Source organism: Artibeus jamaicensis, unplaced genomic scaffold (assembly GCF_021234435.1).
Source record: "Artibeus jamaicensis isolate MK-2021 breed Jamaican fruit bat unplaced genomic scaffold, CSHL_Jam_final contig_464, whole genome shotgun sequence".
NCBI classification, from domain to species: Eukaryota; Metazoa; Chordata; class Mammalia; order Chiroptera; family Phyllostomidae; genus Artibeus; species Artibeus jamaicensis.
The window spans coordinates 3,033,267-3,052,160 of NW_026521842.1; the positions used below are offsets into that span (position 1 = coordinate 3,033,267).

Here is an 18,894-nt window from a genome sequence, read left to right on the forward strand (position 1 = left end):
ATACAGAATCATCCAGAAAGACACTCGTCCTAGAAGCTCTGGCCTGGGCACACCGAGGGAACTAAAGCAGTGCCCAGACCCTTTCCCCAAGTGCCAGGACCCTCATGGCGGACCTCGAGGGCCCCAGCCTGACCCAGGAAAGCAGACAGACAGTGGGGGCTGCTGGTTAACTCAGGCAGGAATTGCTCCTTTAGAGGCCAGGAGTGTGGCAACCTGACAGCCCTTGGATTCCAACAGGACAACTTCCTCCAACCCATGGCAGGCACCTGCCTCGTTCCTGTGGTCCACAGCCTCCCACAGCCTCACCTGGATCAGATTCAGGCTTATGAGCTCACCACTGCAGCTCCCAGGGAGAAAGTCCCTGAGCACCCCCTCTTTCAGCTCTAAAGTCCCTATCCCTGCACCAACACCAAAGATACCTCAAAATCCAACATGGTGCCCACCCACATCAACTCCGGACTCACTACTCAGGGTCCTGCAGTCCCGCTAACCCCAAACTCAGTATGTCCTGCAACCCACTCAGAACAGCAACTGGCCCACAGTACCAAGGCTTGCCTGGAGCCTACAGCCAATCTGTTCAGCTGTCTCCCAGAGCCCAGGGACAATCTGGGCTGGAGGCCAGGTGGCCAGAGCAGCTTCTACCCTCCTTCCACATCCAAGCAATGCTGGGCACTCTGTGCCCAGCTGAGAATGTGGCCATGGAGGCATTGCACCTTTCTCTTTGTTGGCACTGTCCTATGCAACTTACCAGAATGGCCCACTTCTTTATTCATCAAGATTTTACCTTAAATGCCAGCACATAAATAGACAAAAGAAATATTGCTCTATTGGAGGAGGGGCTGTAGGACCCAGAACCTCTTGCCTCACCTCTGAGAACCTCTGAGGAACCCCAGGGTTCCAAAAGGCAATAGTTGAGAAATGCCAGCATAGGCCTTTAACCAGACTATATGATTGACTAGATCAGGCCCAGCTGGGAACTCAGAACCACCCTGCCACTCCATGCCCTCTCTGCACTCTCTTACCTGGAGGCTGCAATCTCCGCCTTCTGCTTGGCAATGGTAGCAGCCCGCTCTGCCGCCTCCACTGCCCGATCCACCTTCTCGCGGATCTTGCTAGCGCGCAGCGGGATAAGGTTCTTGCGCTTGCCACTCACAAGGATGTTCTGCTTGTACTTGCCCTCCTCCTTGGTGCCGTCGGGGAAGGTCATGCAGCCATAGCCATGCCGCCGATTGCTGGCCCACTCGCCCTCATACTTGAGCCCATCGGAGCGCTGGCTCACACCGAAGCCCGCCCTCTTGTCATTCTTCCACTCGCCCACATAGGTCTCAGTGGTGGTGGCATCGATGTCGTCCTCGATGACCGACAGCTCGGCCTCGCCCTCGCCCAGGCTGATGGTGGAGTGGATGTCGCTGGCTGTGGAGCTGACCGTGCTCATGCCGGCCTCGCTGCGGAACGAGCTCTGCTTGCTGCGCTGGCTGGCCAGGCTGCTCTTGGACTCTGACTTGCGCAGCTTCAGCCCACTCAGCAGCGAGCGCCGGAACAGCCCCTTCTTCTTGCTCTTGAGGATCTCACAGTCACTGTGGGCCACCAGCACGAAGCCCCCTCGGGACACAGCGGGGGAGCCGGCCACTGCGGGGGAGGCATCTGGGTGCAGTGCGGCACCGTTGGTGTGCTCACTTCGCAGAGAGTTGATGGATGTCCTCAGGGGCGAGCGGATGACTGCCGCCATGCCATAGGGGACACTCTGCCGCACACCATAGCCTTGGCGCATGCCTCCAACCCACTGGCCCTGGTAGGTTCCTGTGGAGACAAAGGAGACAAGGTGAGCTCCCAAGACAGTGATGGAGGAGGGGCACCTTATACGGTGGACAGAGTCTCCATGGTCCCCTCTGTCTTGGGACAACCTGATGAGGCCAACAGGCCATGGTGCATTTTTACAATTTGTATCACCAATGGTTGTTTTTAAAGACATGTCCATGCTGCTTCCCACAGTTGCGTTAAATTCTGTCCCTTAGAAGTTGGGGAGGGGGAGAGAGGCCTAATAGTCTATGATGTACAGAGAGGAGCACAGAGTCCAGAGCAAACTGGAAAGCTGCCCCACACATGGGCAGAAGGCCACCCCAGAAAAGACTGGGAGAAGAAAGAAGAAGCACATCGGCAGCTACAGGGATACAAATCTGGGCTACACTGAGTACTGAGGAGTCTGCCTTACAGGTAGTAACTTCCCCATTGCCAGAGGCATCCAAGAAGAGTTTGGAAGAGCACTTGCTGGGGACACCTTTAACTGCATGGGGACTTAAGTGCTCGGAGACTGCAAGGTGTTGAAATTGGCAGATCCCCAGAAGAATCAAAAGCGGGGACTTGAAGAGGTATTTGCCACATTCACAGCAGCACTATTCACAGCAGCCAACAGGCAGAAACAACCCACATGCCCACTGATCCACGAATGAATGAACAAAGTGGGATCTATCCATGGCATGGGATGTTATTTGACCCTAAAAAGGAAAAAAAATTGGCATATGTTACATCATGGATAAACCTCGAGGACACTATGCTGAATGAAACAAAAGGGCAAAACTTACATGATTATGTTTATCATTACATTGAGTAGTTAAACTCATAAAGACAGAAAAATGGAATGGTGATTGCCAGGGGCTGGGGGAGGGGAAATGGGGAGTTTCCCCATTAAAACTGTTTAATGGAAACAGGGTTTCTGTTTCAGGTAATGGAAAGTATAGGCGATGGTTGCATAACAGTGAATGTAATTAATGCTTCTGGACTGTGCTCTTAAAAATGATTAAAACGGGGGACTTCTGGTCAAGGTAGAGGCATAGGTAGACATGCTTTGCCTCCTTGTGCAGACATAGAAAGAATTATAACCAGATCTCAAAAACAACACTCAAAACTGTCAGAAAATTGAGCTGTATGGAAGTCTGACAACCAAGAATTTAAAGAAGCCACATCTATCCAGATGGGTAGGAGGGGCAGAGTCACAGAGATGGAGTGGAAAGGTGGCGGAACGGACAGTCCCACATTCACGTGTGGTGGATAAAAATCGGGAGGGATACCTTGGGAGCAAGCAATCCCAGCCCAGACCACAGAGCCCAGGGTTCTAGTACTGGGAAAAAAATATCCCCATTACCTCTGGCCATAAAAACCAGTAGGGGTTGGGGCAACAGAAGAAGCTGCTGGATTTTCACTGCTTTAAGGGCCCACACAGTCTTAAACCATAAGCAAACCCCAGGGCAGCACCTGGAAGGCTGTCAACTGCATACAGAAAGTGGGTGAAGTGACTGGAAATGGGGTGAGTGCCAGGCAAAACCTCAGAAGCCAGGCATTGTCCCCTCTCTGAGTGCCCTGCCCCAGCCACACACACATAGCCATGAAGCGGTGAAGTGGGTTGCCCTGCCATGGCAATTGCCCACGGCTCTGCCCCACACAGTTTACAGGTGCCTTTTTCTTTTTTGCAAAGGCCACACTACTAAGACAGAGAGTCAACGAACCTCTATCTAATACAAAGAACACAGGGAGGCTGCCAAATTGAGTAGCAAAGAAATGCAGCCCAAATGAAAACACAGAACAAAACCCCAGAAAAGAACTAAATGAAATGGAAATAGCCAACCTATCAGATGCAGAGTTCAAAACACTGGTGGAAGAGGATGTTCATAGAACTCATTGAGTACAACAACAAAATAAAGAAATAAATGCAGGTTACAGTAAGTGAAATAAAGAAAAATCCACAGGGAACCAACAGTTAAAGAAAGGAAGCCAGGATTCAAATCAATGATCTGGAACAAAAGGAAGAAATAAGCATTCAACAAGAACAGAAAGAAGTAACAAGAATTCAAAAAACAAGGAGAGGTGTAGGAACCTCTGGGGCAACTTTAAAAGTACCAATATCCCAATCATAAGGGTGCCAGAAGGAGAAGAGGAAGAGCAAGAAATTGAAAACTTATTTGAAAAAATAATGAAAGAAAACTTCCCCAATTTGGTGAAGGAAATAAACATACAAGTCTAGGAAACACAGAGAGTCTCAGACAAGTTGGACCCAAAGAGGAACACACCAAGATACATCATAATTAAAATGCCAAAGGTTAAAGATAAAGAGAGAATCTTAAAGGCAACAAGAGAAAAGCAGTTAGTTACCTACAAAGGAGTTCCCATAAGACTATCAGCTGATTTCCCAAAAGAAACTTTGCAGAAAAGGAAGGGCTGGCAAGAAGTAGTGAAGGAAATGAATCACAAGGACCTACAATCTAGATTACTCTGTCCAGCAAAGCTGTCATTTAGAACAGAAGGGCAGATAAAGTGCTTCCCAGATAAGGTAAAGCTGAAGGAGTTTATCATCACTGAGCCATTATTATATGAAATGTTAAAGAGGCTTATTTAAGAAAAAAGATAAAAACTGTGAACATTAAAAAGGCAACAAATTCACAATGATGAACAACTGAATCTAAAAACAAACAAAAAAACTAAGCAAACAACCAGAACAGGAACAGAATATAGGTATGAAGATCATTTGGAGGGTTATCAGCTGGGAGGGAGAAGGGGGAGATAGGGGGAAATGGGCAGGGATTATGAAGCATAATTGCTAGGAGCAAAACAGACAGGGGGAGATTAAGAACAGTATAGAAAATGGAGAAGCCGGGGAACTTCCAAATGTGACCCATGGACATGAACTAGGCAGGGAGATTGCTGGAGGGAAGGGGTTACTGGGAGGAGGGCAGCAAAGAGGGAAAAAACTGCGACAACTGTAATAACATAATCAATAAAATATACTTTAAAAAGTGATTAAAATGGCATATTTTATGTCATCTATATCTTACCATAATAAAGGAAAAGAAAAATCAGCAAAACTGGGCACATATTCTTGCTCTGCTTATTTTCTCTGTGACTTTAGGCTAGTTCCTGGACCTCTCTGACCCTCAGTTTCTTCATCTGTAATAGAAGTAGTCTAAAATTCCTCATGCCATAAGTCGTTGTAAGAGTTAAATGACCCTCAACATAGTGCCATATACGAAGTAAACCTCAATCTGCATCAATCCTACTTGTTATTAGAATTATTACCAGGCCTCAGCAAGGCACCCACGAGGGGACCCTTCACTACACCTAGGAAGGGCTTTGGGGTGAGAACGGGGATGGAGTATGTCCCATCACTCTTCCAACCCACTGTAGTGGGGGCTGCGAACCAGAGGCTCAGAGGCTAAAACTTGCCACTATACGGTTTTAATTGTCACACACAGCGATTTTATTAAAAAATTGAAATTAATCACCAACATTTCAAAGTCAAGACATTTTACATAAAAGTTCAATTCTCTCGTTTCTTCTAAAAAGTACAAGATTTAGCAACCCTGGGTCTTTAATTTCAGGTAGCAAAATGGACTGGAGTGCAACAGTAGTTGCCTCCTCTAGATAGGCACACCCCTTCCAGTCTGTCCCACCCCCCACTACTCCCTACTGTCTCCCACCCAGGCCGTCCTTTATTTATGTGTCCTGCACTGGAGGTAAAATCCAAACTCAGTGTGGAATCCCAATACATGGTACCACATAACCTGTAACTGACTCGTCACCACTCCATACCGCCATCACCCCCAAGTCACAACTGGTCCTGGCCATTCATGAACTTTTCTATCTCTGAGACCTCGACCACACAGCCTATCCTTACTCAAAATCCTCACGCTACCATTCCAATCACACCCAGCCCAGCCCAGCTTGCAGCCCCTTCTCGATACAGTCTGGTGGAACACTCCAGCCCACAGTGTTCCCCCCAAGCACCCACAGCCTCGGGGCATTTGTCCAACACTGCGTGGGCAGACTCAGGAGAGTGCCTGGGCTCTTCCATGTTCGCTGAGTGCATTTTCCCTGCTCACCCACATTACATGCTCCAAGGGAATAGGTCTTGCATTCCAGACACCTCATTCTCTATACAGCTTGAGCCCAGCCCTCAGAGGAGGATATGCAAACAGCATGGAATTGGCCAGAGCCCCAGACAAAGACCAGAGTGCCCTCTGCTCCAGCAGGAAGCAGCCTGTCCATTTTTTAAAAGATTTTATTTATTTATTTATTCATTCATTCATTCATTCATTCATTCTTAGAGAGAGGATAAGGGAGGGAGAACAAGAAGGTGAGACATATCAATGTGAGAAAAAAATATCAATCAGTTGCCCCTCGCATGCCCCCAACCAGGGATCTGGCCCCACAACCCAGGCACATGCCCTGACTGGGAATTAAACTGGTGACCTTTAGGTTTATGGGGTTTAAAAAGGGATGCATGACCCTAGGAGTGGAGTCTGGGACCTATGAACATGATTCATTGAGGGTGGGGGCACAGGGGGTTGGAAGGGCAGGGAGGAGCCAAGAGTAGGTGGCCTCAGCTGAGGTGGACCCCTGCCTCAGCATGATGTCATGGGGAGCTGAATGGAATTCACCCCACCCTAAGGTGAGAGGGTCAGACTTCTTGACTCTGAAAGCTGGGGTTGGAGGTACAGGATGAGGCAGCTAAGGTAAGGAGGAGGTCCACTGCCATCAACACAGGAAGCTACCCCCGACTGGGGGAAAATGCTGAGCACCCACTTGCTCCTCCCCCTGCCCCCGACCAAGAGTTTTCCTGCCTCAGGCAGCAGTGGGCACCTCCTCCCCCAAGGAGGCCTTGCACCTGTATGCCCCACAGAGCCCCCTACCTGCACCACCACCCCAGAATCAGCCAGTCTGACTGCCAGGAAAGGATAGTCAGCAGGCAAAGGCAGTGGCTGATTTTGTGCCGCTCAGCATCCCAGCGTGACCTGTGCTGGGCAGAGACTCCAAGGCTTGCACCAGTCTGGGGTTATGAGAAGGATCTTGGGACCTGGCTCTGCAGCCTGGTGGCTTCTGTCCTGCCTGGGCATGAGGTGGCCTGTGAGAACCTGGCCCTTTAACAAGGCCAGGCTTGTTAAAGTCTGGATGGTGGCCTTCCTACAGCACCCCTTCCAGCCAACAGGGAGCTACCATTGTAAGAACTCTCGCCTCCTAAGCTCACCCCTGGCTTACTGCCCCTTCTACTTGTGAGCTGGGATGGGGCTGCCAGATAAAATACGGGGCACCCAGTTAAATCTGAGTTTCATGTGAACAATAAATAATTTTTTATGGGATATTACATTTGTAACATACTTACACTAGAGAGAGCAGACTGGTGATCTGAACTTCAAATGTAGCCGGGCACCCTAGGATTTTTGCTAAATATAGTCACCCTAGCTGGGACCTCCTAAGATGGCACCAAGGGTTTTGCTGAGACAGGGCTGCTAGGCAGACCCCTCCCAAACTGAGGATCCTGCAGAGGAAGGTGACTAGCCACCCTGCTCCCAGTACCTCTGCTTCCCCTCAAGGAGGTAGGGCTTACAGATAAGGATGGGATGAAGGTTACAGAGCGAAGGCATGGTGGACAAACAAATGGGGCCTCTCCGTACAACAGAGTGTTGTTTCGCCTTAAAGAGGAAGGAAATTCTGACCCAAGCTACAACCTGGATGAACCTTGAGGACACTATGCTCAGTGAGATGAGCCAGTCACAAAAAGAAATAGTGTATGATTCTACTCACATGAGGCCCCTGGAGGAGTCAGATTCATAGAGACAGGAAGGAGAAGGGTCAGTACCAGGCACAGGGGGAGGGTGGTGCAGAGACAGGGTTTAGAGGGGGCAAAGTTTCAGTTTGGGAAGATGGGAAAGTCCTGGAGATGGGTGGTGGGGATGGCTGCAGAACACCATGAATGTACTTCATGTCAATGAACAGTACACTTAAAACAGTGAAAATGGTAAATTTCACGTCGTGTATATTTTGCTACACACAGGAAGTGAAGGTGGCCACAGGAGCTTCACGCACAGCCTTGGGGAGGCCATGAGGTGCTGGGGCTCATGGAGGAGTGAGGAGCGGGGTCTGCACCCCAACCCCACACTTCCTGGATCTGTGACCTTAGGAAAGTGCTTTAACTTCTCTGTGCCTCAGTTTCCTCATCTGTAGAGTGGAGGAAGGTGGCTGTGTGGACAAAATGAGGTAATCAATGTAAAGTGCTGGCTGGTCATTGACAGTCAGTTAACAATTTCTAATCATCATCATCAAAACCTTAGGGAGTAATAGCACATCACTCTCAGTCCATGCCATGAGCTGGATATCGCCATTACTGCCCCCTGGACCCGCAGACGGAAAAGCACAGAGGGAATCTAACAAAAGACGGAAGACAAACATCCGTTTGTGCTGAGTGACAGAGTGGGCGGAGCGACGGTTCCAGATCTGGGCTTCGGGCTGTCCCTCATTCTCTCCCAGAGTCTCCGTAACATGTCACCCAGCTGGCCTTCCACAAGCCACCCAACCACGTCCTTGAGGAGCTGAGTGACCAGGACAAACCACAGTCTCTCTGAGTCTCAGTTTTCATATCAGTAAAGTGAGGGCAAGCAGTAAGCAACTTATTCCTGAATTCTGTGACTCTGGAGATCCTCTGACGGATTAGCTAACACTGGGAAGGGTGACAGTGTGCTTGCAGGGCACGTCCTGGGCCCAGACGAGGGTGACAGAAAGGAGAAAGGGCCTTACAGCACTTCCTGTCTTGACCTGGCAAATCCAGAGACAGGAAGCAGACTGGTGGTGCCAGCACTGGGGGCGGGGGAACGGGATGGGGTTCCTTTTGGGGTGATGAGCAGGAGAGAGAAGGCCAGCCAGCTGGGCTAGGACATGGCTCCGCCCAAAGGGAGGCTCTGGGGCACCTGTGCCCACCCTCGCTGGGCCTGCGCTCTCATGTTATTTCTCTCTCTCTCTCTTTCCCTCTCATTGAGGAGGCTGTGGATGGAGGTCCCTGCCACCCAGACCTGGACAGGAGATCTGAGTGATCTCAGGTGAGGAAACAAACCTCCCTAAATCTCACCTGTCAAATACCAACTAGAATGATCTAGATAGTGAGGAAGATGTATGAGACAAGAGCACCAGTGGGCCTCACACTTGAACAGCTTCAGCATCCCCCACCAGGTAAGTGAAAACCCAAGTCTATGGCCCCACAGGGTAGATGTTCCCCAGCATCTGTATTCCTAATGAGCTCCCAGGTGAGGCTGATGTTGTACTTTGGGGACCCCACTTTGAGTTTCACTCTAGCACCTGGCACAGCACCCAGCTTGTGTGGGCACCAGTGTTGTTTGGTTCAAGAAACATCTGGGTCCTGATTTGAAAACCAAAGCCCTGGGCTGGAGCACAGCCTGGCCAGCTTGGCCCACACTGCTCGGCCAGCTAAGTTCCAGCCTCACTCACCCACACTCTTATTTTCCTCCTCTGCAGCCCCCACCCATCAGCTGAAGTTCTGAAGCCTTCATCACAGGTCCAGAGGACCAGCCTCATGGTAAATGTGGTCTCACTACGCGCCAGGCTCCAGAGCTGGGACAGCAACGGCTTGGAGATGCCGGCCTGATGAAATGACCCCTGGTCCTCTCACAGCACTGGCTCTAGGTGTGCATTAGACTGGGCTGTGAGAACCCCATGTTGAAGGGTATCTCCCTGCAGGTAACAACGGCATTTACAAAGCTCCAAGCCCCCCTTTTCACAGGTGACCAAGCTTCCTGTGCCCCCACCTTCCCGTCTCATCTGTTCCAAGCCCCAGTGGTCAGAGGGGACATCTGACCAATGTGAGAACACACCAAACAACACTCCATTATTTCTTTTGCTTCGCAGTTCAACCAGAAAGTGGTTTTTCCTAAGTTTGTGGACACACATGTCAGAATGCACTTTGTCCAAGTTAAAAACACCACCACAGCCATTTCACACCACAAGGGCCAACTCCAGCATCTCCAGGCTGGACAGGCTGTGAAATGACCATGAGGAAGTTACTGCTTCTCAAATGTCCTCAAAGATAAGAGGAAAGCCACTGGTTGTGTTTCTATTTCTTAAAAGAGAGAGAAGGGGAAAAAACCATATTCCTAGGCCCTAACTCTGACCTACTGAATCAGGATGGCCAGAGATGACCAGGTGACCTGTAACTGTCACAGCCCCCAGGGAGCTCTCCTCAACAGGACATCCCTGGGTATTAGGGCCATAGAAAAGAAAAATCTGGAGGTGAAGACTAGTTCAAGGTCACCCAGCTCATGGGCCAGGGCAGCAGCATCATGGCACAAGTGTGTGTACAATGTTCTGGAACCTTCCTGAGTTTACACTGTAACCCCAACCCATCTCTACCTTTTCTACATCATTAATAATGGCCACTGCTAGTCCAACACGTGAGTGCTGGGCAGTCACATAAATGACAAGCCACCCTCGTCCTGTGGGACACTCAAATAGTTCTTATCTTTGACAGCTAATCTTTGTACACAATGTAAGTTATATCCGTAGGATAAATTCCTAGAATGAAATGGCTTGGTTAAAAGGAAGGTCTTTCAAAAAATTTTGAAAAGATTATTTTCCCCACATCACTAACAGCACCAGAACTATCACTTTTTAAAACCCATTCTAGCTGGGCTCTGAGAGTTATAGCTAGTGGTGTTCCTTAGGGATGAACTATGCCCCCCCCCCCCAAATCTGCGCGTTGAAATCCTAAGCCCTGGAGCCTGAGAATGTGGCTGTCTGTACTCGAAGACATGGAGTTTAAGGAGGTAATTCAGATAAAAGGAGGTTGTCAGGCAATGAGCACATGAAAAGATGCTCAGCACCACTGATCACGAGGGAGATGCAAATTAAAACCACACTGAGTACCACCGTGCACCCACTAGAACGGCTACTGTCACAAAAAACAGCAAAACACCAGGAGACAGCAAGTGCTGGAGATGATGTAGAGAAAAAGGAAGCCATGTGTACTGTGGGCAAATCTGGCAGCTCCTCAAGAAATGAAGCATAGAATTACCATATGACCCAGCAATTCCACTTCTGGGCATGTGCCCAAAAGAACTGGAAGCAGGTATATGTGCACACACAGCAGCCAAGAAGTGCAAGCAGCCCAAGTGTCTGTGGAAGGATAAATGGATGGAGCAAATGTGTCCATCCATACCATTGACTATACCTCAGACTTAAAAAGGAAGGAAATTCCTTCACACACTATAACATGAATGAATCTTGAGGACGTCATATTAGGAAAAATAAGCCAGATACAAACAGACGATTACTGTATGATCCCACTTATGGGAGATACTTAGAACAGTACAGCGAGTAGGGAGATGATGCCGGGGGTGGGAAAGGGGAGGGGGCTACTGTTTAATGGGGACAGAGTTGCAGTTCCAAACGATGAAAAGCTTTCTGGAGATGGATGGGGGTGATGGCCGCCCAGCATTCTGAAGGTATTTAATACCACTGAACTATACATTTAAAAATGGCTGAGAAGATCAATTTTGTTGTGTGTATCTTGCCACAGTTTTAAAAAAAGACCATGAGGGTGAGCTATAACTCAATAGGACCAACGTTCCTACAGGAAGAGGAAGTGACACCATGTGCGGAGGCAGTGAGAGGAGGGCCACTGGCAAGCCAGGGAGAAAGGCCTCAGAAGATCCCAGCTCTGCCGGCACCATGACCATGGCCTTTCCCCCCTCCAGGGATGTGAGACGATAAACGTGTTAGTTCAGTCCCCAGTCTGTGATCTTCTGCTCTGGTAGCCCTAGAAAACTATTACAGGATTCTCAGTCTCTGGGCAGCTGAGGTAACTACAGAAGTAAGAAGTAAAAGTTAGGAGGACAAACCAAGAGAAAGGCTGAAAGTCATATTGCTAAGAACATACAAATAATACATTTTAAAAGAGAGCTGTCTCCCTTCCTACAGGACACAGGATGAGAAGTTTCTGGAGAAATATAGAACCAGAGAATTATAGAACCAAGCAGAGAGGAGGGTGGGGTGAGGCATAGACCAGATCCAGAACAACTGGGAGGACGTCCTTATTCTGAGCAGACACCGGCCTGCTTCCAAGCGCCCCCCACCCCGGAATCACCATGTCCAGGGGGGAGAGGAGGCTTCCTCTAAGGAGACTGAACTGGACCAGCAGTGAAGGCTCCGCACACAGAACTTCGAATCAGCTTTCTGGTACCTGACTCTGATAGACGAACAGCCAAGGGTGATCAGACATCTGGAGAAAGCCTCCAAAAAGGAAGACAGAGACCAAAACATACAAATAGGTGGGAAAAGAATCTGGGAGAGTCATGAAAAATGCAAAGTGTGGAAGAAGACATCAGAGAAGCCAGAAATTACATCTTCAAATCAGTTACTACATCCACAAAATGAGAATCAAATGCAATTTTAAAAAATCGGAGAAAAAGAAAGAACTCCTGGAAATTAAAAGTATGAGTGGCTAAAATCACAATTTTGGTAAATGAGTTAGAAGATAAGTTCGAGAAAATCTTTCAATAAGTTGGAACAAAGAGGTAGGCAAAGTAGTAAGGAATACTGAGAAGATTATAGTCATCCACAAGGTCCCAAACCCATATATTAGGAGTTCCAGAGATCAACAAAAAAATCACTGAAGGCATGAAATAAAGGAGTGTCCCAGAAATGAAGCATGTGAGCGCCCAGGCTGACTGGGCTCACAGACACTGCAAGACAAAGGAAAATGACTCAGACTGAGACATGGCATTGTGAAAGTTTAGAAATCCAATGAGAAAGATCCAAAGTGTTCCCAGAGAAAAAGAAAAGTATATTGCATGTACAAGACTGAGAATCAGTACAGCATGAGACACTTCTCAATAGCAACACCAAAACCTGGAAGTCAGTGGGAAACTGTCCCACCCCTACCACCAGATTCTGAACAAAAATAATTATCAATTTAGAATGCTACACACAACCAATTTATCAATCATCGAGTCATCAAAACTGGATCTTTCATGCATCCTTTCTCAGGAAGCTACTGCAGGATGCACTCCACCAAAAATGAGGGAGTAAACCAAGAAAGAGGAAGAGACAGGGGAGATCCAACACAGCAGAAGCAAAGGAAATTTCCAGAAAGAAGAGGGATTAGTGTGAATGGGGCTACATATACATATATATCCCCACAAGTATATATGACTTACAGAAAGCAATAAATGAAAATATACAAATATATAAAAAGTATGTATATATGTGCATATATATTATTTGTAGAGTTTGTTCATGTGAAAAGTTGCATTGTATTTTCCTGAGCATTTGTAAGGTGGGGAAAGAACTAACCAGTGATTTAAAAAAAAACTCTGCAATTGCAAAAACGAGGCAACTACTAAATCAGGTTGTATGTGAAAAGAATCAGAGTGCATTGCTTGGCTAAACAGTAAGCAATACTTAAGGTCTTTTAATAATAGAAAACTGACCATGGTTAACAAAGATACTGTGACAAAACACTGGAGTGGTTATGGAAGGTATGAGGAAGAGGATTCTGAAAGACCAAAAATCCTCATAACAACAGTAGGAAGTCAACAGACAATGGCTAAAAATGATTAGGAACCAAGAAAGCAGTAAGCTGCATGTAGCAACTTGGAGGCAAGTCTCTGAAGAGGCAGCTGACAGAGTTCAAAGTGCAGTTTGGGGCCACAGCAGAGGGAGGGGCCAGGGTCCTGCTGCTTTTTGTTCTAAGCACTATTTTGGTTTTAGCACTAACTGACACCTTAGCCTATGGCCACATAATATCTTTCAAAGATGAAAAATTTCAAGGGGGACAGGAAGGAAGACACCTTTATGAGAAAATTCTCACAATGGTGATATTATTTATCCCTTTTTTCCAGCTTCAGACACCAAAGCTCAGAGAGGCTTTGTGCTTCATGGGGTGGGGATCCTAACCCAGACCCCCCACACACACACACACATACACAAAGCCATGATCCTCCAGGAGGACAATGGCTGGAGGAATGCTTAGCCCATATACTTAAAAGGCTGGTGGGGAGAAATAGAAAGGAGGGACAGAGTGGCTGTCAGTGGTCTCTGGAAGAGGCCACTGGAAGGAGAGTGGGGAGGAGCTTCCCAGAGAAGGCCTCAGTCACGTGCAGACTGAAGGCTGGAAAGGGACTGTCAGAGGCCACTCAAGAGGCCGTGTGCATCTCAGGCAGACTAGCTAGGAAGCAGCCCCAGAGTCGGGAAGGCACTGAGAGTCAGGCGGACCCCCAGTGGGAGGGGCAAACTCAACCTGCACAGTCACCTTCCTGCCACCTAAGTGTGGGGGGGGCATGCGGGCACAGTCAGGGTTTTCCTCCTCACAGACTCAGAAAGCATGAGGACTCATCCACAGGCACCCACCTGCACAGTCTTCCAGCCTTGGGGGTGGACCCCAATCTCCAATCATTCATCATGAGAAGGGCTTTTCCTTTTTGAAAATAAAAGACTTTTTTGGAGCAGTTTTAGGTTTAGAGAAAAACTGAGTGGAAAGGATAGAGATTTTCCTTGCACCTCCTCACCCCTACGAGACACACACTCCCTATTACATCACATTAGTGCACGCTCGTGGTGTCGGTGAGCCGGTGCTGACACAGTGAGCTGGACTCCACTGTGCACAGAGGGCTCGCTCTCGCCGCTGGACATTTCATGGATTTGGACAACGCATGACCGCGTGTACCCGCCACTGTGGTGTCATAGTTTCACTGTCCTGCCCCCTCCTCCCACCAACCACTGGCCACCACTGATCTTTTTACTGTCACCATGGCGACCACGTTCACATCAGCACGTGGACTCAGCAAGCTGAGGTGATTTGTCCAAGGCCACACAGTAGGAAGAGGTGGCGATCTGACCCTCCCCACCAAGCCATCCCCAGGGCTAACAGGGGCTGTGGGGACACGGGAGCCCCCTCCTGACTCCTTGTCCTTGTCATGAGGGGGGGGCCACAGCTATGCTGTTGGCCAATCAGTGCAAGTCTGGGCAGACAGACTGGTCTGAAGACCTCAGTCAGGCGTCCCTTCTTCTGGAGGTGTGCTGGTGCCACTGTTCCCTTCAAGCCACACTCCCTAAGGGCACAGATTCTGCCCACACATCACCCTGACCGCACCAGGGAGGGCAGCCTCACCCATCTGCCAATAGGAATGACACCCCAACTCTGCTGAGTGCCCTCTAAGAGCTTCTATGAGCCCCTCACTTGGTTCTCCCAACAATCTGTTGTTGTGAGGGGGATTTTATTCTATCTTGCTGTACCCATTTTACAGATGCAAACAGAGATGTGGTGAGGTTGTCACTTGCTCAAAGTTGTGACGATGAGGAAGAGGGAGGAGAGGCTGAGCTACGACCCTACTACAAGGGTCTGATTCCCAAGCCCACATGTAAGTGGTTACTCTCCACTGCTCCTCACCCAGCACTGGGGCTGGTAACTGGGCAGTGGCAGGACGCTGGGTTCCATTCAGAGGAGGCCTACCGCTGCCTCTGATACCACTGATGTCAAGTGCTGCCTTCTCCCGATGGTGAACAGCTCAGGTATGCAGGCTGAGGAGACCTGGGCGTCCCTCCTGCCAGCTCCCGAGAGTCAGCCCATGTCCTCAACATGCAGGGACCACTGTGCCCCTCAACCCAGGTTCATCCATTCCCTGCTGCCCCTTCCCTTCTGATCCTCCCTCTGGGCATATACAGGGGAAGCAGGAACAGAACCGCAGCACAGAGAGGGTGCTACTCTGTATTCTGCCACCTGGGGGCACCTTCCCTGGACCTACACTCCCCTCTTGGTCACCCGGCAGGCACGGAGGCTCATCAGCTACCTGAGGCCCACAGGGCTGGCTTCTTAGAAGTCAAGGGTTAAGAGATGCCTGTGAGGTGGGGCAGTAGGGAGTGTGGGAGGAGGAGGGAAAGGACCCCTCACTGGCGTGGCTGGAAGTCGGGCAGGTCTGGGATCAGGTCCTGGTCTTATGACCACGAACAGACTCCCTGTCTGCTGTGACCCTTGCTTTCCCCATCTGCAAAATGGGGATAAAAATTATTTCCCTCTGAGCTACAAGAGAGGAGGACAGCAAGGGGATGGAGAGCCAGGCTGACAGTTAACAGCAGTGAAAGCTTGTACAAGTGACCTAAGTTCACTGTACCTTTGTGTCCCCTTCTGTGAAACAGAGGCAATGACAATATCTATCCCCAGGCTTGGACTCTGATCGGTGGATGGGCACAGAGGGAAGCCATGGAGGGCTCCCTGCAAACAGGATGCCGTCGTTCTCCCGCAGCACCCATGCCGCCTGGGAACTTACTAAAATGCAGATTCTCGGGCTGGACCCAGGCCCACCAAGAGTGCTGCGGGAGAACTCTGGGGGAGCGCAGACGGCCAGGCATGCCACACGCCTTCCAGGTGACTGTGATCCCCCTCGGGGTTCAGAACACAGGACGTCCCACTAGCATCCCCTGGGGAACTTGGCAAACCGGTCACCGATGCCCGGGCCTCCAGGAGACACAGATTCGGCGAGTCAGGGGGAGGCTCTGCGGGTTCTGAAGCTCCCAGGTGATTCCCTTTTCAGAACCAACACTCACTTTCTTTTTTCATTGTTTCTGGGGACCAGCGATCCTGTTGCTGAAAAGCTGCCAACAGGTCCCACCTTCATCTTCACTTCAGATGGGTGGCCTCGCTCACACTTCGGGGCGCCTCACCCTCGCCAGCCTCTCCTTTCCCTCCGCTGCTGGTGGCCCAGCCTTCAGGCCCAGGGTCCGCATTAAGATGGACGGTTTGCAATAGGACGATAGGATTTATGAGTGAAAGTTGTAGGAGAAGAGACATGTCCACCCACGACCACACACAGGGGCTCCAGACCTCTCCAAGGCCATCTATGGGCCCCAGTGAGAGGCCTCCGCTGGCCTCAGTGTCCAGAGGGCTGGACCGAACGACCTCGTATGAAAGGGCTGAGGCCTCCGTATAGGGCTCCTGTTCCACAGCGACTAACGGAGGGAGTCACCCACTAGACCCTTTAGTTGAAGCCCAGCTCCCCCATTAACTGTGGGGCCGGGCGACTGACCCACAGTTTCCACATCTACAAAGGGTAATGGTAACAGCTTTTAACCCATGAGGCTGCAGCCAGACGGTGCCTGGACCTTGGAACCTGGACTGGCTACCAGTGAGGGCCGGGTCTCCGTATGCTCTTTCAGCCTCACGGAGGCCCCCAAGTGCCTGTCACCTCCTCACAGAGGTCCCCCTGGGTCTCTGTTTCTCCTAATGGAGGTCCTCCCAGAATCTGTCCTGAGAAAAATGAAAGCGGGGCTGGGAGTCAGCTTGTCCAGCAAGAAGGCAGTGTCACTTCCTTCCTAGTGACCTCTGACGTAGAGGTCAACCACGGGTCACAGCTCAGCTGCGAGCTGCCCCAAGGCCCCTCAGCCCTGCCCCAGCCTCAGCTTCTTGCAGCATGGAGATAATACCTCCTACTCTAAACACTTGTTTATTCTCTACCACCAACGCCCACTGCCAAGGAGATGTCGCACCTACCATGGGCCAGGGGCTGACGATATACAGAGAACAAGAACCTCTTCGACCGGGGCTTCGGAGAAACAAAGACATTCCATGAACACCAACACTAGAAAGAAAGGCAGAGCAGGGCTTGGGGGAGAGGGAGAAGGGCAGGAATGTGGCCAGGACCACCGGCGCAGGTGACACTGGGTGGCTCCTGTGCCTGCAGACTGACTGTGTACTCACAAAGTCACCGCTGTCTCCAACCTGTTCAGATTTCCCCAACGACTAGCGGTAAACCCCACCGGGAGGACTTCTCAGCTTCTAGAGCGGGACACAAAGTCAAGTGCAGAAGTCAAAGGCATTGTTGTGCACCAACAATAAAATGTCAGAGACAGAAATCAGGGAAAAATCCCATTTACTATAGCAACAAGGAAAATAAAGTGCCTAGGAATAAACCTAACCAAAGAGGTAAAAGACTCGTACTCGGAAAACTACACAGCACTGAAGAAAGAAACTTAGAAGACACAAACGAGTGGAAGCATGTACCATGTTCATGGATTAGAAGAATTAACATCATGAAAATGTCCATGCTACCCAAAGCAATTTATAGATTCAACACAATCCCCATTAAAATACCAATAACATATTTCACAGATTTAGAACAAATATTTAAAAAGTTTATATGGAAGCATAAATGACCCCAAATAGCCTCAGCAATTTTGAGAGAGAAGAACAAAGTAGGAGGGATCACAATACCTGATATTAAACTGTGTTACGAGGCCACTGTAATCAACCTAGACTGGTACTGGCATAAGAACAGACACATAGACCAATGGCACAGAACAGAGAGCCCAGAAATAAACCCAAGCCTCTACGGTCAATTAATATTTGGCAAAGGGGGCAGGAGCATAAAATGGAGTAAAAATAGCCTCTTCAGCAAATGGTGTTGGGAGATCTGAACAGCTACATAAAAAAAAAGAAAGAAAGAAAGAAAGAAACTCGACCACCAACTTACATCATACACAAAAATAAACTCAAGATGGATAAAAGACTTAAATATAAGTGGTGACACCATAAAAGTCCTGGAGGAAAAGATAGGAAGGAAAGTTTCAGATATTCTACACATCAATATTGTCACCGATATGTCCCCTAGAGCAAGGGCCATAAAGGAAAGAATAAACAAATGGGACTACATCAAATTAAAAAGCTTCTGCATGGCTAAAGAAAACAGCAGAAAGATGAAAAAAGAACCAATTGTACAAGAAAACATATTTGCCAATGATACCTCAAACAAGGGTTTGATCTCCGAAATATATAAAGAACTCACATGACTCTACTCCAGGAAGACAAAAAACTCAGTTAAAAAATGGCCAAAAGGCTTGAACAGGCACTTCTCCAAGGAGGACACACAGAGGTCCCAGAGACATATGAAAAGATGCTCAGTATCACTAGCCATCAGAGAGATGCAAATTAAAACCACAATGAGATACCACCTCACACTGGTCAGAATGGCCATCGTAAAAAAATCAACAAACAAGTGCTGGCGAGGTTGTGGAGAAAAAGGAACCCAACACTGTTGGTGGGAATGTAGACTGGTGCAGCCACTGTGGAAA

General features: G+C 49.1%; 1 protein-coding gene across 1 annotated transcript in view; it reads right to left on the reverse strand.

Moving 5' to 3' along the window:
• JPH3 (junctophilin 3) overlaps positions 1 to 18,894 on the reverse strand; it is a 98,776-nt gene that overhangs the window by 57,411 nt on the left and 22,471 nt on the right. The window contains exon 2 of the mRNA XM_037142368.2: positions 1,023 to 1,800. Coding sequence (XP_036998263.2) covers positions 1,023 to 1,800 — 778 coding nt within the window. The remainder of the gene's footprint in view (positions 1 to 1,022; positions 1,801 to 18,894) is intronic.